General features: G+C 36.6%; 1 protein-coding gene across 1 annotated transcript in view; it reads right to left on the bottom strand.

The window, feature by feature from the left end:
- Window positions 1-24,963, bottom strand: part of CHEK1 (checkpoint kinase 1) — a 416,400-nt gene that overhangs the window by 378,760 nt on the left and 12,677 nt on the right. Inside the window, exon 2 of the mRNA XM_044080846.1 lies at window positions 23,300-23,472. Coding sequence (XP_043936781.1) covers window positions 23,300-23,364 — 65 coding nt within the window. The 5' untranslated portion in view covers window positions 23,365-23,472. The remainder of the gene's footprint in view (window positions 1-23,299; window positions 23,473-24,963) is intronic.

Here is a 24,963-nt window from a genome sequence, read left to right as displayed (position 1 = left end):
CGACATGATGGAAACATAATCATCTTTATTTACTTTGATGTAATTATTGCGGTCTGATTACAGAAATCATGTTATAATGCAATAGGAAGACAATAATTCTAACTAGACCACACCCTTTGTCAGCTTTCTATATAAATCTCTATATTTACATAAAGTGGAAAGCTCTGTTCATCAATGCTTACCTTAAACAAGTTAGTTTTCAGTTTATGACTAACCATCAAGTCAAATTCTCTCTCACAAGATTTGGAAAAGATGTTCAATTAATTAATTTCTTTAACGGTGGGTTAAATAAACACACACTTCACACATATCTTTATCATCATGTAAAATATATTTTAAACTACGCTTCCTAATAAATAATCAGTGCAATCATATGTTATTGTCTGCTATATTTTTATAACTGAATGTGTAAATATCTTATGTATAATAGGTTAGCAATTGTTCTGGAGCTTTTCTCTCCGGGCCTCTGCTGAAAATGGATATCTCTGTCCAGTCGGATCTTCCCCGTAAACAAATATAAAACAAATAAATAAATAAATTTAAACTCTAAAATCAAGCCAGTGTAACTGACTCTCTTTGCAGGAATGAACATAAATCCTTTCAGTTTAATTAAAAACGTGTGTACTCAAAATTATTAATCCGACAGGCAGGTGTTAGTGACTACCTCTGCTCCCTCATTTCCTTTCCCAGTTGGTTCTGGTGCTTCTGGGTGACCTCTGATTCCTGGTGGTCAGTTTGTTGTGGGGAAAAAGGAGATGATTGCTGAGGTGTAATATTTACCAATGGATTAATGATGACACAGGTTGAGGTGAATGGACCTTGCTTGCTCCTGAATGAGGAGCACCAGATTGGGGAATGTACTTTTTTTCTTGCTCCTTGACTCACTGTACACACCAGATGGCACTGGATGCTTGATGACAAGCTACAGCTCTGCTTCTTAAGGTACAGACGAGGCTTTTTATAAATGTGGCCTTACAGAACCTATGCATATAAAATAGATCATGTATGCATATGCTCCCAGGGTAGAGCAGATGCTGAAAGTTTAGCCTCAGTACTCTGGATATCACTCACAGACAATTAAAAGTCAAATCCTTTTCTGTAAGCATGAGGTAGTTCTTAAACTGCCAGAGATAAAAAATACCTATCAAGTCTTTGAAAGGTTAGCTAATGATGTGCCTTCATATCTAATTGAAAACAATACACACACACACACACACACACACACACACACACACACACACACACACACACACACACACACACACCCCTCTGTTTGTCAGCTTCCAAAGAAGGCCTCTAAGAATACCTTGTATTTGTCTGGAAATCAGGTCAGACTACTCAGTGACACAAAATGGGGATTACCATTACCAAGTGTTACAACAGCAAACTCAGTTACCATCAGTTAGCTAACTGAAGTGAAATATGTACATCTTTTAACTGTAATAGTGTCAATACAGAAAAAATGCACTGCATAAATACTGGTGCAGCTGTCACTAAACCAAATGTGGCACTGTAAATTGTGCCAAATTCCCGTTGAAGCCTAAGGAATGTAGTGTTCAAAGATTACAGGTGTTTCAAAAGGCCCTAAGAAACCGGGAGTCTAAAGGCACCTCTTAAATTAAATTCAGTCATGCAGTCAGTGGTGCAATGGCATGAGCGCCACAGATCACAAGCATGAAAATAAAAGGACACAAGAACAGACTATTTTAATCTAAACTGCAGAACTGTCAACATCCCACAGCAAATGAGTAAGGGTATCAAGAAGACCAATAGGGCACTAAAAGCTCCTTTAAACAGACAGTGGCAAGGAAGGATTTTTAAGTATCATAAGAACCTTAAATGTGATGCTATGTTTGACAGGGGAGTGCAGGGCAGGTCTGTAAGTATACAGACTTCAGTGAGGAGTTCAGCTGTGGAATTTTGCACCAGCTGCAACTAGTCAAGCTCAGTCATAGGTAGCCCCAGATAAAGGGCACTGCAAAAGTTCAAGTGAGAGAGAGAGTTACTTCCTGTAAAACTGACAGCAAGTCCTCTGGTGAAATAAGGGTGACATTCATCAGTTGAAATAAGGGTGACATTCATCAGTTGATGTAACAAGACAGGATAAAGGCTAGCACACGATCCTGAAATGTCAGCTAATCATCTAGACTTGCACTAAAATGTTACATCTTGGACAAAAAACACTCTCTGACCCTCAAAAATCAATGTGCAGAACATCAGCTACAGTTCTAGGAAACTTTTAAGGTAGCATGGAATACCATGGCAACAGCTTTGGAAAGGTTAAATTTCAGCTGATTTGCATTCAAGTAGGACAGGCCATCTTTCAAAAAGGAGTCAGAGAGACCACGAGCTCATTGAGAGAGACAGAAACATGGCGGGGGGTAGTGTTATTTGTCATTGGCATGGTGATCATGCAAACCTCCCCCAAAAACTAAACCCTCAAGAGAAGAAAAAAAAAAAAGGGTGAGTACACAGAACTCTGTAGACAGCCCTGTGAGACCAGGATAAAAGAGAAGGAAATAACTCCTAAGAAAATCCTCTACTTACACCCTGACAAGTGAGAGGTAAAAATCAGCCAAGTACTGTACTAGTATCCTTAAAATAGATTATACATTCTCCAAGAAAACAGAATCAAGTAAGGTAAAATACAGCAGACAGGTCAAGAAGGAAAAAAATCCCTTTAATCCTTTTCCATTAAAAAGATCATGTACCACTAAACTGCAGTCTTACTATGGCATACTCAAAAAAAAAAATTAATGGACCCAAGCATCTACAACAGTCCAGAAACAATTCAAGCTGCTTATACACTACTTTCCATAAAAAGGGCAGTAAATATCCAGGCATGCTAAGGTTTCATTTAAAACAGATGGAAAAGAACAGCTAGCTACCTTATAGGACGGTTAGGCAACTATGAAGGACATCCAAAATGAGGGAAGTGTACTACACTTGAAAAAAAGATTTTCTTGTTCACAATTTTCTCCATTTAAACAACCACAGCACCTACTTAAAAAGGGACAATTCTTCATAACCTTCTCCAAATAAAACTATCCTTCAAGCCAATGATCATAAACCAAAATGAAACCTTTATAAAACTGAAATACGCACAGTGACAAAATATTAAGTGTGCAAGAAAAAAAAAATAAAACAGCACCCAACACATCAAAAAGTCTTGCCTTGCTACTCTCCAAAGATAACTTCTTTTACATGAAAAGTTAACTGCAGGATTATCTCCCTCAGAGTACATCTAAAAAAAATATTTAAAAAGCTGACTCTAGCAGGAGAAGCTCTAACTGTGAACCAAACAACCAGAGTTCGATTAACAGATTTGGGCCCCCAGATGTTAAGTGGAGGAGTGGTAGGGAAAAAGTGGCATTTTACTGCCTTACCTACCCCAGAGGGAAGGATCCTTTGCCACCTTTGTTCAGAGTACAGTGCCAAGTGGAGACCAAGATGAGTACAAACAAAGGGAATACACTTGCAGATAATCTGTGGCCAAAGTTCTGCCTTTCATTGGTTCACAGATTCATAAGCAACTACTAGGCTAGCTGCCCTTGCAGACCATTTTAAGCCTAACCAATTTTCCCTTGGTGAGAATCAAACCTTGTTCCAACTGTTTGTGAGGTAAACACCTCAACCATTATATCAAATTACAGCCCCCACTTTTGTTCTTTGGACATGGGAATGAGACTATGGGTACAGCACAAACAAAAAAGCTTCCCACTGCTGACAGGATGGTGCTGTACTGCATTTCCCTGAATCCTCTTTGCCAACTACTTGAATCCTCCAGAAGAAGGGACCCCAGGAAGATTCCTCTTATCTGCAGGGAACAAATAAAGAGCATTGGTGTTGGTTGGAGAATCATGATGAGGGAGTCTATGACATGGTGGATGCTAGATAATAGTGGGTGGAACACGGGGAAAAAGTAAAATCTGATCTTCACCTGTCCATGTGACAGTGCAGACCACGTTAGCCACAGCATCAAAAATATTCATATTCTTTAAGAACTTATTTATATGTGAATTAACAGACACAAAAAAAGACCCAGTGTTACATTATTAAAGCAAAAGGAAACTCTTCATTGGTCCGCTTACTTTTGCATAACTGAATGTCTGGATTAAGACCCATGGCTTAATCTAACATTTTTTTGTGTGTGCAAGCAAGTCAACAAGAGAACATTGAATTTAATGAAAAGTTTTCCTTTAACATGTAAATGTTCAGTTTGAGAAGTCTGTAGCTGGGGGCAGATGTGCATTGTATTGCTACGTTTTCATGGAACCAAGCTGTTTTTTCTCATCTAGGAGAGAAATTAAGATAAGTCAAGAACAGACAGCAATTACTGTAAGTAGCAGCACAGGTTACAACATATGTCATAGCATTAACTTTAATTCTGTTCTTATTAGGAGGGTTAAACATAATTATCTGAAGATGTACATACTTTTGTGTGTTTAAGTTAATATGTTATAGGGATGTTCTGGGGGTGTTTTTGTGATTTTGTTTGAGGGTTTTCATTAAAATAAAAAGTATTATAAAATATAACATGGGTTCAAACAAAGAGACAAGAAAAAAACTGTATAAAAACTCAACCTGCCAAACATTAGTGGGTGCATGCAACCCAATAGCTGGAAACAGATACTTTTGAAAGAAATGAGTATATGAATTTGATAAAGAAATTTCAAGAGAGATATTCAGTAGAATAATCAGGGACAAAGGAAAAGGGAAGTACTCATACTTAATTACTAGAGGAGCTCCAATAGTGACAGAAGAGGGAAAAGTGATAAGGGTAGATTTCTGGTAGTAAGGGGCTACTGGCAAGGGAGAAGATAACTGACATATATTTATATTTCACCTAAAACTGCTATTATGGAACTTAAAAAAAATTTGAGAGAAATAATCAACGTTCTGTGGGGAATATTACTTATAAGTGGGAAATGGAATTTGATTTGCAACAGTGAGGATGTATCTGAGGGACATAAAAGGAAGCATGCATAAGAGGATAGATTTCTGAAGGAATTTATGAAAAATATTAATTATGGAATATGTGAATGAGTAGTAGAACCTCAGAGAATTTACATATTCTCCAAGGTACAGTAACTGGGCTACACTAGACAGAAATTATATTTCACACATGAGCGCTTAAATGAAAGTTTTGACGCACATACAATAAACTACTTTCAGGTCATGTGCCAATAACTACAATAAAAACTGCAGAGTAATGAATGAAAAAAATTAGACACTTGCGCTGCCCCACCTACCTGTTAAAGAGGGAGGAATTTAAAGAATGTGTGGTGGAAATGAGTTATTAGGGGAAGATAAATTATTTTCCAGAAGTTATGGTTAGCGAGAGGGATAAAATGAATGTGGAATTTAAGAAGGTAAAAATAAAAGAAAAAAGAAATATGGTTAAGAAGTAATAGGAATTATGTAGAAGGGCTGACAAAGGTTCAAGTATTTTAGAATACGGGGAATCTCACAGAAAAAGAAGAGGCATATCTGCAGAGTGCTAAAGAAAAAGTAAGGGAGTATCTGGATAATATGCATGAGGTTAGAAAGACTACTGTTAAGCACTTTTTTTTCCTGCTAACTCCAGAGCACAAAAGTTTTAGCACAACGACCTAGGCAACAGAAAGTGGAAAGCATTGTTGCCAATCTTAGGGATCCTGTAACGAGGAAAATAACCATAGCTCCTGTAATGATATTAGACAGTTCTTAAATTTTATGAAAATTCATATAAAGCAGAGAAATGTGAAAATGAAGAAAAACAGTACAAGTGGAAATATTTATGGAAAACTAAGTATGGCAAGGTTTAATGTAGAGGAGGCTCAACAATTAACAGTTAATATATGAGGAGGAGGAGATAAAAACGGTGACGTAAAAATCAATATGCAGGAAAGCCTCCAGGAATGGATGGTACTCCTGTGAAAGTTTGGAAGCTAGGAGGAAGAAAGTGATAAAGATTTGGAAGGTTTTGATTAACAGTATTTTAAAAGAGGGGAAGCACCAGCATCCTGGAAGAAAGTTGTAATAACTAAAGACAATAAAGACCTATAAAACCCAAATTCATATAGGCCCATTTCAATTTTAAACCATGATTATAAAGGGTTTACGTCTGTAACAGATAAAGGAATGGCAAAAGTGTTGCCAAAATTGACAAATATGGATCAATGCGGTTTTGTAGAGGGGAAGCAAACGTCTGACAACATTAACAGAACAATGATGATCCACAGGGAAGCAGAGTACAAGAAAATACTGTCATTGATGTGTCTTGCTACAGGGAAAGCATTCAACAGAGTAAGCTGGGAAAGCATTCAACAGAGTAAGCTGGGATTTTATGAGTAGGGCAATGGAAGCATTTGCATTTCCTGATGCAATAATAAGGTTAATTAGGAGGCAATATGAGGGACTGGAGGCAAAAATTAAAGTGGAAAGTTCCTTTCTGACAAGTTGGGAATAAACTGAAGAACCAGGCCAGGGTATCCTCTTTCCCCTTTGTTATTTCCTTTACATTTAGAGTCACTGGCAAAGAAAATAAGGGACTCGGAAATTCAAATATATAACTGGTATGGTCGTCCAGAGAAGTTGGCTTTATTTGCGGATATTATTACTTTGTACCGGATAAAACCAGAAAAGGGCATCTCGGTGTTGTGGAACATGTTGAGACAGTTTCAAGTCTTTTTGGGATCTAAAATTAAGACAAAACAAAGGCTATGTGAATTGGTCCAGCAATACCCATATTTATGAGGACATGCTAAAATAAAATATTTAGGAGTAATGGATAAAACAGATACTGCTATAGCAGCTAAATAGTTGTGGGATGAGACTAAACAAAAGAATACAAAAACTGAGAAAATGGAAGCTCTTGCTCACGGACTGCAAGATACAAGCAGTGAAAAGGCTTTTAGTTCCTTCGGTTTTACATACAAGTCAGGTATTTTTTTCATCAACCAGAAAAGAAGATGTAAACAGTAATTAATAAAGAGTTGAAAGACTTCATCTGGGAAGGAAAAGGGGGAAGATACATGCGAGATAAGTTGGTCCTTTCAATAGAACAAGGTGGATTAGAATTCCATGATTTATTTTGAAGGGATATTTTACAGCCCAATGTTAAGGCTCATATACATAAAATAAGCAGAAAACTATAATTCAAAGTGGAAAAGGAGGATGACAGATGACGAAGAAGCGGGGGGGATTCAAGAAATAGAGAGAGTGGGACTTGGGAGGCAGATCTTTAAGAACAGCAGCAGCCATGCAGAATATTATACTCAAAGTAGCAGAAAATATTCTGAGAACTAACCCAACATGAGACTGGAGAAAGGCGATTTTTGCCAATAGGGACAATTGTAATTAGGGATACAATACACAAGAGGAAGATGGAACTTACTCGAGAAAACTGACAAAGGAAACAAGGTACTGGGAGCAAATATCATCTACAGAAGGAAAGGTAATAGACTGGGAAGAAGCCAAGAAGACATTTGGACTACAGGCTAGAAACTGCCTTCCCTATTAGGAATTGATATTAGAGTATCGTTAAAGAGAAAGCGATAGGGGAATACTAAGTCAAAGCCTGGCTCTGGTAGAGTTTTTAATTGAATGTAGAACAGAAGCTGCAGTTAAAGAAGGGATAATTAGTAGGGCATATAAAATTTTGCACAGTGACTACAGGAATCAGAGGAGGTTAGAAAGAATTGCATGGCTCCCAAATGTGCAACAAGTCTAGAATATTTAGGATTTTTGCTAGGAAGTGTTTGCATAGGTATTTTTATACCCCAAGCAGGCTCCAAAACCTATTTCCTGAGGTAGATGGCAAAAATGGAAGGAGTGATATAGAAGAAAGGGGTAACTAGGAATATATGTTTTGGGAGTGTAATGAGTTGGAAGATATTTCCATAAAGAATACTCTGTCAGAAATATTGGGTGAGAACATGGGTGTAACTAAGGAAATAATTTTTTGGGCGATATTTTACTTGAGGGCCTCACCAGATGCGCAGTAGCAAGTCCTGCCCAAACCCCCCCCCCGTGCTATTTCATAATCGGGCACTAATGAATATATTCCCTCAATAGCGACACTAGCATACGTTTCTAGTAAGTAGAAATACTTTTGCATTTTAATGGGTTGTGCCATATTTTTGTCTGTTTTTAAGGAAAGATACATTTAGTTTTTAACAATGATGACGGACAGAAAATAAATGCAAACAATGTCTGGACTGAATTAACCCGATCTGCACAGCCTTTTAACAAGCAAGTACTCTTTGAAGATACAGTTGTTTGTGTTAAACCTTGCCGGCAACTTATTACAGCTGTAACTGTATATCAAATTTCCATAAATTTGATCTTTTACATACCCCTCAATTGCCCAGATTTTGTTTCATATTTTAGTCTGTTCTTCCTAAAATTTGTGTTTTCTGGCAAATCACTGAGGACTAAAGTAACTAAAGAATGACAGACAGTTGAGTTTCCAACTTCGTATCCTTCAGAAAATGCACAATAACACAAAACCTGTTATTCTACTAACTTTATAAGTTTATAAGAGCAAAATTTAAATTGCGTCCCTGTTTTGGGGAATTTGCGCCCCGCCCCCACATTATTTTAGGCTTTGTCCCTATTTCTTGTTGTGGGAGGAAGAGATGTGGTCCTTCAGCAGCTATATTTTGAAGCGATTTTAGACAGCAGCTTGTTTGCATGTTGTAGCATTTTTTGACATCAAAACTTTACTAATGCTAAACAAATACACAAGTCGCAATATTATTCTAACAGCACATTTTCAGTATTACGCAACCACAAAACAAAACGCATAAATAAAAGGACAACAACAATTAAGAAAAGATACATGCAAATTTCTGGACTGGAAGACTGAACTGCCAGCATAATGTCTAATCTGTCAGGGTCGGGTACTACGTTTTAACTAGACATATACACAGAATGTTCTGAAATGTTCGAGTATGTATGTGCTTTTTGGCTCAGATCGTAACTGAAAATACTTCTGTGGTGGTGGGGCATGTTGGACACACTCAAGTAAAAAAAATGCATACTAAATTTAATGGGGATATTTTACTTCTCAACAGCTGATCAGAATGCCACGTCAATCATGGCTTATTATATATGCAGACCTGACTGTCAATCATTTGTGACACGCCCACTTCTGTGCGAAACGCAAGGTGAGGCCATCAAGTAAAATATCGCCATTTTTTGAGCTGGGATACAGGATCTGAATTGGCTAAACATAAGAAGACCTTAAGTTTAATTCTGTTGGCTGCCAAAAAATAGTTGTTAGAAAACGAAAATTGAAGTCTAAATAAAATGTATTTGAAGTACTGAATTACAGAATTGGAATTGGAAGCTTTAGAAGACAGTAAGTCCATAGAGAAAACGGAAATTGTGGGAATACAAGCAGAATAATGTTATGGAGGTGTGAGATTTAAAGGAAGGCAGGAATTTATCAATTTATCTAATGTCGAATTTATGAAAAGAACATGTGGGATGTATAATGTTTGAAACTGGAAATATGTAAATATAGTTTTCTTTTATGTAAATGTAAGCTTGCTTATGTCTCAAGTGAGAATTCAATAAAGCTGCTAAACTATCAAAATAGAGTGCAAAGTGCTACCATTTTAAAGACATGTTGCTGTCTTGCTGGAAGAACACATTTATGCTGATAAATTGTTAGCCTTACACATATATAATTTTCTTTATTTTGGATTTGACTATATATACAACTTTACAATGATATCACACAGTGCAGTTTACCCAAACCACCCTCAGTAATATAAAAAAAAAAATCAACTATTTTGAAATCCTTTCTGTATCATCAAAATATGCATACTGTGTAATCTGTTTGCATCAGATGAGAAGGCAACAAATGTGGGAAAAGGCATAAATATAGTTGCAAGTATAGAAAACTTCTGGAAGAACCTCATGTTGATCAGGTTCGAACGCAGGAATGCTTAAGGAGAGGCAAATTCAAACCAAAAGATGAAAAGTTAATATTGGCGGCCCAAGACAGCGGGCTACGTACACGTTGGTTTACAAAGTCCATTGAACACGTGGGAGAAAAAGACAATGTAGGTTTTGTAAAACAGAATTGGAAACAGTCACACACATTGTTGCTGGCTGTGATATACTAATGGCAGAAGGACTGTACACCGAAAGGCATAATAATGTGGCAAGACTGTTGCACTGGGGATTGTGCAAATGTTATAATACTGAGTTAGCTAAAAAGCACTGGAAACATGAGCCACAAAGCATCATAGAAACTGATGAAGTCTACATAACATGGTATCACCCATTACCAACAGTTCAAAAGACAGATGCGAGAAAACTAGATATACTCATCCATGAAAAGAAGACAAAAGTAGCATTGATCCCGGACTACAGTGTCTGTGTACAGGGAGACACAGGCAGAAACAAGAGCAATGTGGAAGAAAGATACTCAGATAGTTCCAACAGTAGGAGGAGCAGCAGGGCTTATAAAAAAGAATCTACAATCGTATTTAGATATGTTACCAATACAAGTAACTCCATACAAATTGCATATATGGAGTCATTACTGGGCCATATTGCAAGTGCTGTGAAGTGCACTTCTGGCTGACATCAAAGATTGAAACAGTACTAATTTCATGATCTTTAAATCTTCACGCCATGATATTTAGAAACCCTAAAGACTTGGAGAAATTAAAAAAAAATGTAAATAAACAAACACTAGTTGTGCAGATGAAATTCAAATTTCCTGGACTGCTCCAAACTAATAAAAATCGAGAGGCCTGATCACTAAACAGAAATATAAAAGTCTACATTCCCTTCCTCTAAACATAATATTCACAAAACCTAACAGTCAACATGTAAATTCATCAGCTGCATGAATATATGAGGAGTTTTAAACCACCTTTTTGAATTTCTGGACAAAACCATCACACATGTAACCAAGTGCCTTTTTAACTGAAGTCGTGACAGCATATCTGTGAAGGTCTGGCCCATTCAAGCTTCTATAGCATCATCTTTTGCTGTATTGTTCTGTTCCTAAATGATGCAATATTAGTAGTAGAATGTACTATTTTTACCCCCCCCCCCATTCCCTTTGTTTGGCACTTGTAGTTCCTCTCTACCAGTTTGGTACTTTTACTTCAGTCCATGCACGTAAACAATAATGTTGCATTTTTTTTTCACAAATTCTGTGCAACACATCAAAGATACAAAATGGGAGACATGAAAAACTCAAGGAATAGCAATTGTAAAGAAGCAACTTACCATTCTACACAACAGGCACAGTGCAGCACAGCCCATTTGTCAGGATGGAATATTTTACACCACAAATTTGAATGTCTTGTGAGTTTTCTCATCTGAGACTGTTCATTACTGTACCCTAGTGCTCTAAAGGGCAGTTCTAGAATTCTTTTATGACCTCTGATTATTTTGCAGTTTCTTTTAGTGGTTTCCTTATTCAGATTAGTTTGGCACATTCTCATGCACAACAGCAATCCTTATGCTAGAGTCCAGAACACCTTTAATGCAGTCTAAATTATAGAAAGATACAAAAGCATCATTCACTATACAGAATTATGAAGGATTCATGTTATACCTATCGAGGAAGCATAACCTGAAGTGTATTATGCTTACCAAGTGCAAAACATCAGATTCAAGTAAGAAACAGAGTTGGTTGCATGCAAGTATGTGTGTGTGTTGGGGGTAGGGTGTTTACATTTGCCGACATGAATAGTAACGGAAATTTGAAAAAATTCTCCTTTATGAAGTGTTATGTATAGAGTTTTGTTCTACATTACAAACAGGTGCCTAAGACTTAACAGCATAAAAGAAAATTAATATACATCAATTCATTATCAGAGTATATTTTTAAAGTTTGCATTAAAAGTTTACTGACAGAAAGTCAACCGTATGAGTGTCAGGCACTGTTACAGAAGACTACAATTGTTTAATATGTTGGAGCTTTTCTCCCTGGGCCTCTGCTGAAAAAGGGGTCTTCAGCTCAGTCGGACAATCCCGGTCAACAAATGTAAAATAAATAAATGAATAAATAAATAAATAATGTTGGCTGACAGAAAGATCCATCTGTGCATTTGAGCCACACAGAAATAAATATATTAACATTCTGGTACAGAAATGGTTATGAAAGTGTGTGTATTTACATAGCAAGTCTTGTACAGAGTGTAGTGCATGTTGTTTGGTTCATTATTTCAAATCTGTACAGAAAGATAATCTGACCTAAACATGGACTGGAAAGTATCAGTAAAAACGAATGAGCATATACTACCAGCTTGGTGAAGCAATGCATACAATACTACATGTTTTTAAATGTGCATTAATATTTCAATGAGAGAAAGAAAACATAAAAGTGTCAGGCACCAGGTGCAAAGGACTGTGTGTTACAAAAAAAAAAAAAAAAACATAGGGTACAGGTAATGGTATGTGAAAATGTTGCATAGGGTGTGTAGGTCACAGGGAAATCACGACATGGACACTACATAATAATCCTGCTATTAACTCCCAGTACATATTGCACTACGTGAAGTTTGGATCAGTATTCCATATATGCCTTGAAAATACGCAGACTGACATGAACATGGAACTAAAGGCATTAACAAAAATGAAGATATACAATACTTTAGTAGAGCAACACATGAAATATGGCATACTATGCATTAACATTTTACTGGCAGAAAGAAAAGAATGTCTGGTACCAGGTGTGACAAAGTCTCATACAAGTCAAGATATTTACACTTTTCTATAGCAATGATTATGAAAATGTGCGCATTTTAAATATTTGGCCAGCACTCATTAAGAAACTTTTATTGCACGTACTCACTATCATAGTCATCATCATGTGGGATTAAACAATACAAGTATACAATCCTACAGAATTTTAGATGAGCAGAAGATATCAGATCATACATTACGACATATAGTATTATCTTAACATGATTTAGTTTAACTCATCGTAAGTGCTTGGAAAACTAATATTACTTCTACTGTATATAGCAAAAGTAGTTAAATTACACTGCTTTTAAGTTGGCTTAAAATATACAATGCTTTTGCTGCTACCATACCTCAATATACGTAGATATCTATAACAAAACTAACAACTTTTCAGTCACTATGAGGAAACAAGCTGCATGATGGTTTAGCACCTTCGTTCTCAACTTAATAAAAGAACTTCATCAGAAACAGCAACAGCCATGAATTCATAAATAACATTTAAAGGACAATAAATCAATCAATTCAAAATTTAACAATAAAAACATCTGCAGATAGGCACCACAGGAAAATGGACTCTTCTTAAAGGAGGTTTATTTTTGAGTGCTTTCTTCCACCAGGGACGTCATCAGAAAACTTAACTGACTAGAAGACAACTTCATAATGCAAACTAACCAATCAGAAACAGACAAAAATTAATAAGGACGAATAACAGACCTAAAAGGTAAAACAGCAATGAATTCACAGCACAAAAAAATATATCATAATACAAAAAATGATGCTAAAAAACAGTTATAAAAAACATTTTATACAAATGGTATCATTCAGACCAGGAAACTTGTCCGCTTGCAATTACCCGCTTTTTGTAACAACCCCTCCCTAAGATCTACAGGTAAATGCTCTAAGGCAGCAAAACAGAACTTCTTAAAGGAACCGCATGTTAAGCTGTGTCTATATAAGGCACTGTTGGTATCTTTGCTCTTAATAGCATACAAGTGTTCTTTAAATCTTTGATTGATGATGCATCTTTGGATCAGATAAGATGGATTTGGCAAATACACGGCATTAACTTAAGTTTTGTTTTGGGACAAGTAGGAGAAAGTGTTCCATATTTGGTGTGGTAGTTAGTTGGGATGTTGCCAATCACAGTTTTTCTAGTGGAATCTACAGAAAACCTTGTTTTTTTTCTGACAATTATTTACATTACCTTATAGCTCATCCCACTTACATGAAAAGAAATATCCCTAGAGGTCAGATTAGATTGTCTAGATTGACCATGGACTAACTTTTCCTAAGGGATCAATGGGATCTACTTTAAAAGAAACAAAGATTAGAACACACAGAAGTTCATTTTCAAGACTGAAAATACTGAAATCTGACATACCCGAATGCCAAAGCTTTCCCAGGGCAAGTAAACACTTATCCAAACTAAATACACACTGAAGTAATTAAAACCCACCCAGGTGGGGGGCTACGCCCCTCCTACCATATATATATATATATATATATATATATATATATATATATATATATATATACACACACACACACCCCAACTCCGGGATCTCACTAAAGTGGAGAAAAGGGCATGTTGGGCAAGTACCTTGGGAAAGCTTTGGCATTCAGGTACGTCAGGTTTTGCTATTTTCAGTCTCATGAAAATTACAGTGTTCTGATCTTCGGTTTTTTAAAATAGATTTGGATCAATGATATTATTACATTATTCAGTATTAGAGTTACGATTAGACCCGTTAGCGAAGACTGCTGAGGAAATTAAGCAGAATAGAGACAGTCTCCTCCCATTTTGGTGGGGGTTTACCTCAGAACAGTACTGATTTTAAATACAATAGCTTTGTTTTGCAGAGGACTATTGATGACAGAAGCATTAAAATTATTATTGCACACAACTGGAAAAATTTCCAAGGAAACCCTGAAGTGTATACAACGGTGGGTTCAGGCCCCCAAATGTGTGTGTGTGTAAAATATCCAAGTGCATTAAGTATCGGATGGAGAATGCAAACACTGCGATGCCTATGCCACTCCACATAAAAAAGTGGGTATGTTTAAGTGTGGTTTTGGCAGGGCATGCAATTTTATACTTGAAGGCTCTGTCATTGTTTTGCCACATATGGACAGAAGCATTAAAATTAAAGCGCATTATGATTGTACCACTACTGGTTTGATTTATGTTGCTGTCTGTTCACATTGTGATACATTTTACATCAGCATGACTACCAGAAAGTTATCGCAAACCGTTAAAGAACACATGTATGCTATTAAGAGCAAAGATAGTAACAGTGCTTAATATAGATAACAGATCTCATTTAAGAAGTTCTATTTTGCTGTCTTAGAGCATTTGCTGTTACAAGCAGCAGCTACTTAAAAAGAAACTTTGTGGCAGCTTAAAATTCAGGCCAAGTCTCCTGGCATGAATGATAACACTTGTACAAAATGTTTAACATCATGTTATCTTGTTATATTTATGTGCTGTGACTTCATTGTTGTTTTACCTTATAGGACTATTATTCGTCCTTATTAATTTAATTATTGTCTGTCGTTTCCAATTGGTCAGTTTGCATTATCAAGTTGTCTTTTAGTTAGCTGTTCAGTTTTCTGATGACAGCGCTCAAAAATAAACCTTCTTTGAGTCCGTTGGTGTCTATTATGTTTTTATTGTTCAGTTGTGCTATTTTTCATCAGAGTGGTTTGTGTTGGAATTCAAAAGTTAGCTGATGACATTTCCTATCGGAACCATTTCAATGCATATTTAACATTTAAATTATCTTTCAAGGCAGGAAACAAAGTCTGCATTAAAACAACTACCACTAATTCTCTAAAATTCCATTGACCTCCTCTATAAAATTAGCAACCTCCTCCCTATAAAATTAGCAACCTGTTCCAACAATAAAAAACTAAACCCAATAAAGTTGGAACAAACACCGTTTTGCTTATGTGTTTCCCTAAAATCTTTGTTTTTAATTGCTGAATTATGTTTTTTTGATTATATTAGCCAAATGCCTAGTAGTTTTGCCCATGAAAAAAAAAACAGTTAACAAGGAATTTTCTAACATTTTAGGAAACAGTCTACAATTTTGTTATAAAAAGACCAGAACACTCTTTTTGAGATAGGGAATTTTTCCAAGACTTCAGTAGTTTACAAGATCAAAGGAAGGTTTAAATGTGGCAATCGTAAAGCATGCAGCTCTTTTTGTTTGCACACAATATTTTATGGAGTATTGTGTTTTTTTATTTTTTTTTTTGTTTTGTAGATTGGCACCGGCACAGGCACTTTAATTGTTGTACCTCTAATGTAGCTTATGTAGGTATTTGTATCACCTGTTCCTGTTTTTACATGGGCAAAACAACTAGGCATTTGGCTGATAGAATCACTGCACAAAGATTTTAGAAATGCATTAGCAAAACGTAGTAGAGTTTCTTCCAACTTCATTGCGTTCAGATTTTTAGTGTTTGAACAGGTTGCAAATTTTATAGGGGACATCAATGGATTTTTAGAAATTAGAGAATTAGAGTGGCAGTTATTTAATGCACACACATTTCCTGGTTTGAATACATCTACTGAAACATTTCTGATATGAAATTATGTCATCAGCTAACTTTTGATTTGGATTGGTTGATTGTCCCTTAAATGGTATTTGTGAATGCATGGTTTTGCCGTTTCTGATGAAGTTCTTTTATTAAATTGAGAACGAAAGTGCTAAACCATCATGCAGCTTGAGTTTCCTCATGGTGACTGAAGTTGTTCGTTTATAGTTTTTCAGTATCTTCTTTGGCGGTTTTGCTTGTGATTAGTAGTTTTGTCTGCTTGGCCAGATATGAGAATGTCTCTGTGCTGAAGAGACAGCCAGAACAATCGCTGATCTATCAGTTTACAGTTTGCCAGCAGATATTTCTTCCACCTTTCATACACTTATGGATACTGTTGGGAAGGCTCAAAGTCTGTAGACTTTGAAAAGGTGCAACACTGTGTCAATGATAAGGTAAGGTGGTTCACACAGCCTATCTAGATCTCGCCAAGGCGTTCGACACCATCCCCCACTCTGGAATTATAGATAGACTCACAAAACTAGGTACAAATCCCTATGTCACAAGATGGGTTGCCAACTGGCTTACTGACAGAACCCACACTGTGAAAACAGAAGACTCCAAATCAGACTTCAGACCAGTGACAAGTGGAGTACCACAGGGTCAAGTCCTGGGTCCTCTCCTGTTTGGTAACTACTTCTCTGAAGTACAGGCTAACACAGAAGGTCTTCGGCTAACTAAATTTGCAGATGACTGCAAATTAGGAGCCATAATTGAAACTCCTAACGATGTGGACATCCTACAAAAGGGCCTCACTGAGACAGATGCCTGGTGTCAAAGCCATGGTCTCAAGCTCAATGCCAAAATGTGCACTGTCATCCCCTTTGGTAAAAACTCTGTACCCATGAACTACCACATAGGTGGTAGTCTACTTAACACCGAAAGTATTTTAAGAGACCTTGGGACACAGGTGGACAGTAGTCTCTCCTTTGATAATCACATCGCCACAGTGGTCAGGAAATCCTTCTATGTGGCACACCTCATCACAAAAGGTTTCTCATCCAGAAAAAAAAAAGAGAGGTCATTGTTCCCCTCTACTCATCACTATTAGACTCAGAGAGTACAACGCCCCTTTGGATATGTACCTCACAAAACATCTACAACAACTGGAAACGCCGCAGAAATACCTCACAAAGAGGATTACTGGCCTCAAACAGATGCCCTATGTAGACCGACAAAAAATCAGCTTTACTCCGTTGCATATCGCCTACTCAGAGGCAGTCTCTGCCTAACATACAAAGCTATGTCAAACCCAGAGCTGTTGGGCATGCTCTACTTAAAGAAATCCCAATCCCTCCGAGCTATACGCTTCTAGGGACCTAAACCTTGTCACCACAATAAACAGAACATGCTGGAGGGATAGATTCCTGTCCCAGAGACTTCCCATACTCTGGAACAGACTACCTATGTCAAACAGAGCTCCTCATTAGCACTCTTCAAGAAAAATATTGATGACTGGATGGGTAATAGGAAATTCACCCTGGTGATCACTTCTGTGGTTCTGCTTGACAGGGGCACAGGAAAATAATTTTCTTGGGTGGCGAAAGCCAGGGTACCTTTTTGGCTAGGCTTGCATAGGCCCTAGGGCCAATAGCCTAGTACCAATCAATGAACCTATGAAACCAGCAATCGAAACAATAACACATCTTGTGAGTTGGATACTGTGCTTACTGCATCGCTGGTGTCCAATAAGGATTATTTAAAACAGGCTCTGTCCAACAATACTGCTAATCCTTTTTTGGATTTTAACAAAATTTCTGCAGACTGTTGTTACATCAGGAGCCTTGGAATCCATTGACTCCACTATGGGAAACTACCTGAAAAACTTTTGCTGATATTTAAGAATGTTGAATACAACATTTTTGACTATGTATTCAAAGCGAGATTGTCCCTATGAGTTTGTGGACTTACAAGTTTCCAAACGGAATTGATGAGGATGGGCCAATTTACAATTCCTTATGTCAGATTTATAATGATGCTGGCATTAAGGTACTGAAAGTGCTAGATGAGCACAATCGTACCAAACTTGACATTATAGGAAAATAAATTGATTTAAATACAGCTATTCATAAGCATTCCTTTTTTTTTGTTCCATTAAGTATTTATGGGATGGCATTGATGCTAAATTGTCAAGACAAGTTTCAAGACAAGTTTCAACATTGGTGCTAAAAAAGAAAAAAAATTAACTAGAGATTTTAATCAATATAAAAAACAAAACGGCTTACATGCTCAAGAATGCAACTGGGAGTGTATCAGTAAGCCTTGTGATGTATAATGCTTGCAACTAGGATTGTGTCAGTAGCATTGCTTATGTCGTAAGTGATGGTTTAGTAAAGATGTTTCTTGAATAAGTTACGTAATGTTGCTTAGATTATATTTGGCAGCAGAAGTAAAAGCCACAAAAACTTGGAAGTAGTCAATAAAACAACTCTTCAGGCCACTTTATTCCAAGACAAAACACACATCAACACACGTTAATGCGTTTACTTCATCAGATGCTTAATAACCTTGGAATAAAGTGGCCTGAAGAGGAGTTTTATTGACTACTTCCAAGTTTCTGTGGCTTTTACTTCTACTGCCAATTGTACAAGTATTTGTGGTTTATTTTTGGCAATTTTCTTCTTTTTCGTTTACTGCTTAGGTTACAGTTCACACTTACTGCTATAATGTGTTAATACAGTTTGATTACTTCTGTATAAATATAAATTTGCCTATGTCACAAATGATAATTCAATAAAGGTGCGTAAAAAAAAAAAAAAGGTAAATAAAACAAAATTACAGAGTAATCTGTACGATACGAGAAGCAGTACAAAGTGTTAGCAGAAAACTGATGGTTTCTAGTAAAGCTGTAAAGAACAGCTTGTCTGATGATGAAAAATGTTATACTTTGTGGTTCTGTCAATATCTGTGTAAGCAACACAATAAAATGCTGACTGACACCTAATTTTGAAGCTGACGTTTGTCTGGCTACTAAAATTTATATGGTTAGAGTTTGTCAATTGTTTTCAAAAAGATACAAATAAAATGTGCAGTTATAGTGGCCATTGCCAGTTAAAATTTGTCATTATGAGCTGGAATGTCATTAATAGTACATTGGTTCACTGAAACAGTGTATGTGTGCTGAGGAATTTTCAGATTTATATTTTTGAGCGGCTGGCCGTTAAATGCTCATAACATGAGCTGTATTTCAAGAATGGTTTTAGAATTTTTTTTTTTTTTTTCAAAAAAACTAAGGCAGCTCAGGATACACTATTGTTTCCATAGAAGAAGCTGACCGTCAGCATTCCTGAGCACTTACTGAGTGAATGAGTTAACTGAAGATTAAATGTACACATCTGTGATTTAAATATGTTACAAGACAGCAGTTTCCTCATCATTCACATTTTTGATTCTATATATTTTTGTGAGAAGGCCTAATTAGAATATAGATGAACTACCCTTTTAAATTTTTTATTGTGAATATTTATGACGACAGACTCACAGTTACAAGACAAAAATCTAGCTTTTTAGAAGCAGAAAAAGCAAAGCAACATTAGGTTATAAAAATGAATCCAAGTGCTTAGTTTAAAGCTCCATCATACAAAGTTGAAACTACCCGCAGCAAAATACTGGAACTATTAAAGGAAGGTGTTTCCATATAAAAAAAAAAAAAAATAATATAATATATATATATATATATATATATATATATATATATATATATATATGCCACTATGAAATACAAAGAAAAAGGATTGTTTATTCAGCTGATGTGGACTTCAGTGGGACATCCTACACATTTCAGACTTCGGAAGCGTTGTCGCCTCACAGACGGTGCCTGTTCGATTCTCAGTTAGAGCGTCTTCTGTGTGATGACATGCGTGAATGGGTGAACCTTCGTTGAAGGTTGTGCATTAGGCCCGGCAAGCCAGCATGTAAAAATCTACTGCCAATCATTAGTGGACCGGAGTTCCGCTGCGGCAACCCCTAACCGGGAAAAGCCGAAAGACACAAACATTAATGTAATCAAAATGCTGTTACCCCCAAAACATCATTTTCTGATGTCTAACTCAAATTACAGCTCTGGAGGTCAAAGCAAAAAAATAACCAGAAGATTCCCTGGCATGGCATGGGGGTTCTCACAGAATAGCTTTTCAGGACGAGGAGGAGAAGAAGAAAACAAAAAGGGAGTTCAGCTGCTTGTACCAGTTTTAAGTTGAATGGAAACAATTCTAGCTGCTACAACTTAATGGATTTTTACTACATTCAGCTAAGTCACACATTTGATACAGCGGCCGACTGCAGGTCAGCAAATGTTTCTTCACTGCTAAACATTTACTGCTATTGAAACATTTAATCCAGCCAATAAATTCCAAGAAATTAAAATCAGTACTAAAAAAATGCAATTTTTTAAACTCATTACAGCCGAGTGACGTCTACAGGCGTTTCTGCAGTTACCTCCTACTGTTCCTCTAGGCATCAAATATTGCCTGTTCATATTTGCATTAAAAATCCAAAACCATGCTACACACAAGGTATCAGAATATTTTATCTTGAAGCACATATGATGGCAAATACAATTGTATTGATATATGATCTCTGTTAATAAGTATTTGTTAGAACTGTAAGGTGATAAATTCATTTTTTTAAAGGCTGAAGCCACACAGACTGGGAGATAAAGGTATACATTCAAAAGGGCTCTGCTGGAGGGAATGAGTTAAAGAACCATGAACAATGGCATATTAATAATTATACCATGACCCCCCCCCAAAACGTGCACGCTGATTGGCCAGTGTGCACATTGTAAATCGAGTTATACTAATGGAAAAAGGTCCGGTCACCCGGACTTTTTTCCATTAGTATAACTCTTTAAACACTGTCTCACTATGTTAAATGGGTTTAACATAGCGAGACAGCTTTAAAATAAGCAACGGAGATCTCCGTTGCTTATTTTAAAGCTGTCTCGCTATGCTAAACCCATTTAACATAGCGAGGCAGGTTTTAAAAAAAAATCAACGGAGAAAACAAGATCTCCGTTGCTTTTTTTACTGTTTCGCTATGTTAAATGGGTTTAACATAGCGAGTCAGTTTTAAAATAAGCAACGGACATCTCCGTTGCTTATTTTAAAGCTGTCTCGCTATGTTAAACCCATTTAACATAGCGAAACAGTAAAAAAAAAAAAGCAATGGAGATCTTGCTTTCTCCGTTGATTTTGCCCACAGCTCTGACGTACTGCGCAGGCGCGCAGTACATCAGAACTGCCGCGGATGCCAGACATCTGCGAAGGGCAGTAAACAGGCATTATACTATGCCATTATTTAAGAAAAGTAATAGTTTCTTTTCTTAAATAATGTCATGGTATAATAGCAATAACCCACTTCTGGGTGTGGGTAATGTTGTATTTACCAACGGTTGGCTTTGTTTGGTCCCGAGGGCGACCAAACCACGCCAACCGTGGGTAAATCCAGCATTACCCACACCCAGGCGTGGGTTATTGCTATAATATTACACAATCACTTAATTTTATAATAAGGCTCAAAATTATGGAATGTCACACAGATTTTCATAACAAAGATTAAAACATATGAAAAACTTTAGACTCAGAAGCTTTTTAGTTTATAAGGAGGATATTTAAATCTAACCCCAGTATATCAATTTTTAAATCTGAGAATTTTTCCAAAAATCATAAGTTGTTGATAATAAAACAAGGTAAACGTGAAAGAAATAACCCATCCCAAAGATGGAATATAACTATTGCTTCTGATATGTATAGTATCAGTACTAATAGTTTTCTAATGTAAAACACAGGTCATCCATACCAGCAGCAGATAAAGAGAGTATTATTTGCCAAGATGAAAACCTTGTCTCTAAACAGACAGACACTTGGAATGTATCAAGTCATAGAATAAAACTGCCAAATTACTTTGTCCACCACAAACTGTATTAATTTTGCATAGCTAACTCCAAACAGTCAAGTAATGTCAGACAATCACAATATCATGAAGTTGAACATTCCTCCAAACCTAATCAATGACTGCTGGGATATTTTCCAAATTATCAGGCAAATTTTTCCATCGCAGCTACTCCAACTAACAGACTCATTCTTAATTAATGAATATAGTTGCTACTCAAAAAAAACCTTCCTTCGCTGTTATGCAGGCAAAACTCTTGAAAATTTAAGTCATTAAATTAAGACTCACCAAATCCAATGTATTCTACAGGTTTGGGAAGGTGTATTAAAAGCGATCATTACATTTAGTTCTGTATTTCTTATCTTACCCTTAACAGCTGCTACCGTGTTCATTTTCTTTCTGGAAGCCAATGTTGTTACTAATGGAGAGCTAAAATGATATACTATCTATATGTAAAAGCTCCACTATTAATGGATATTAATAAGGTATGATTTCCCAAGCTTAAATTAATAAAAGTATACAAAGGTCACTCAGATGGAGGGAAGGTTACCCACAAAACTGTTCTGTCCTAAATTCTGGATCAGAACTAGGTTCTCAAGTGCACCAGGATAATAGAAAGGGAGAAGGCCTCAACGTCAACAGCAATTGAAGGAATGATAGATGGCATTTCTCTATCAAATGGCCAGGTGGTTAAAAAAGGTAACCAATATAGGACTTACAAGGTTGGACACAGTTCTTTGTGGCCTTCCAGTTGGACAACAGAAATGCACTTCAACAGGTTCTAAAATTCTGTAGGCAGTCATAGCATGGTCAGTCAGGGCTCCAAGCATCGAACCACATACCAAGGGTACAGCACTGCAACACAAAAATAGAGATACTTTTTTTTTCCTTTACTATCTACTCAAACCAACACTTGTTCTTGGAATGATTAAGAAACCAGCATTTTAAAAATGCTACACTCTGCTCAGTCTACACTTAAATCTTTTCAAACAGCATAGAACTGTTCTATGCTTACTCTCTCTCAGGTTCAAGTAAAATCAATCTGCTACACCAGAATGCATCTCCATACAATACGAACTTCATGTAAATTCCTCCATGTACTTACTCTCCATATGCCCCCTCTCCCAGAGTCTGCACAAGATCCCAGTCTTCCACGAATGGTACTGCCATTCTTCAAGGTATTTTGAAGTAAAGGAATAATCCAGCACTGAACTGCACCCCAATGTTAGGATGTAAAATGTAGTTTGTCCCAACTTCATGCATGTCCCTCTAGTTATTCTGAAATAAAAATAGTAATTAGTTAATTTTACAACCAGTACATAAGCGTGGAATGTAAAAACTGTCACAAGCTACCCAAGTGAAACCTAAACACCTCTTAAAACAGCATTTATCTCAGGACAATGTCAGCATCAAGCCAATTTCACCACTATATACAATTCATACATGGCCTTTCCATCAACACAAAAAGTTTTATCATATGGCTTGTCATGATACACTAGGCAAGAATAGATGCCCTAAAAAGGGGGTCTAATGTATGTAATCTTAAACAGGTCCAAGAATTATTTTCTCAGCCCCACATTTGTATTAAGTCACCCTGTATCAGCATAATGGATGTGGAACTGTGAAGTTTTTTTACACTTTTAACCTCCACATGCCAATTAAAAACTGCAATTTGCACATGCTCCAAATACCTTCATTAACATACCTCTCAACTGCAGATATTTGCAGAATGGTCTCATATTTTTGGTCCATTTTTCATTAAAATTGTAGCTTCCTGGCAAATTAGTGGTAAATCAAAGACTGAAGTTTGAAAATGATGGCAGACATTTGAATTTCAGACTTTATATCCTTCAGAAAATTCATGCTAATGCAAAACCATTTCTATCATCTTTCTAAGTTTGTAAGAGCAAGATTTAAAAAACTGTCCCAATTTTTGGGCCTTTATCCAACTTTTATTTATGACTGTCCAGATTCCTTGCTCTAGGAGTTTAAGAGGTATGACTTGGGATGGGCAGCAACCTATAAATTTGCATAGGAACCTGCAATTTTGCATAACAACTTATAATAATTCTGTAGCTGAACAGAAAACTTCCAAATTATTACAGAATTTTTAGGAGCCACATATCAACAATTCCACATTTCCTCCCTCTCTAAGAGGGCATCTTTCCTAAGGACAGAATCCACAGAAATTTTGGAAATATTTCCCTTCACCCTCTCTGGTGGATTCCACTGTAACTAATGGCACATCTAATTTTACTGCCAAAAATCTTAAAAATTCTTCTTAAAACACTTACAAGAGGTAGAAAGAACCCCAGTATAATCCCCATAGTCACCAGTGCAACAACACCATTCTGCTAGCTGTCTAATCTACTCCTAAATCTGTAGAGCACAACATTTTATCTTTTGTAAGTTTTTTTGGCTATATAAGTTATGTTGCCAAATCACCGCCAAATCACCACCAAACCAAACAAACTAAACTATGAACAGTAGTTTTCCCTAGCCAAAAAACAGCACAGAACATGCGAGTCACATTCTTTTTCTCACTACTGCAACAAGCACCACTGGACGTACTACAGCTGGATTTTCAGCACAGAGGTTTCGATCCAATTACAATTTTGCTTAGTAGCCGAAAAGAAGGCCATGTAGTGAATGGCTTATGTTACCTCACCCATTCCTTTGTGAGGGAGATGGGTACAGTGGCATCACTTCCGACTTAGTTGAAATAATCTTGTGACAAGAGTTCAAAGCACTCCTAAACTGGGTTGTGGT

The sequence above is a fragment of the Protopterus annectens genome, chromosome 8.part0 (assembly GCF_019279795.1).
Source record: "Protopterus annectens isolate FY-2018-M chromosome 8.part0, PAN1.0, whole genome shotgun sequence".
Classification (NCBI taxonomy): Eukaryota; Metazoa; Chordata; order Ceratodontiformes; family Protopteridae; genus Protopterus; species Protopterus annectens.
Note: the sequence above shows the minus strand (reverse complement) of the source record. Positions and strands in the feature narration are given on the sequence as shown.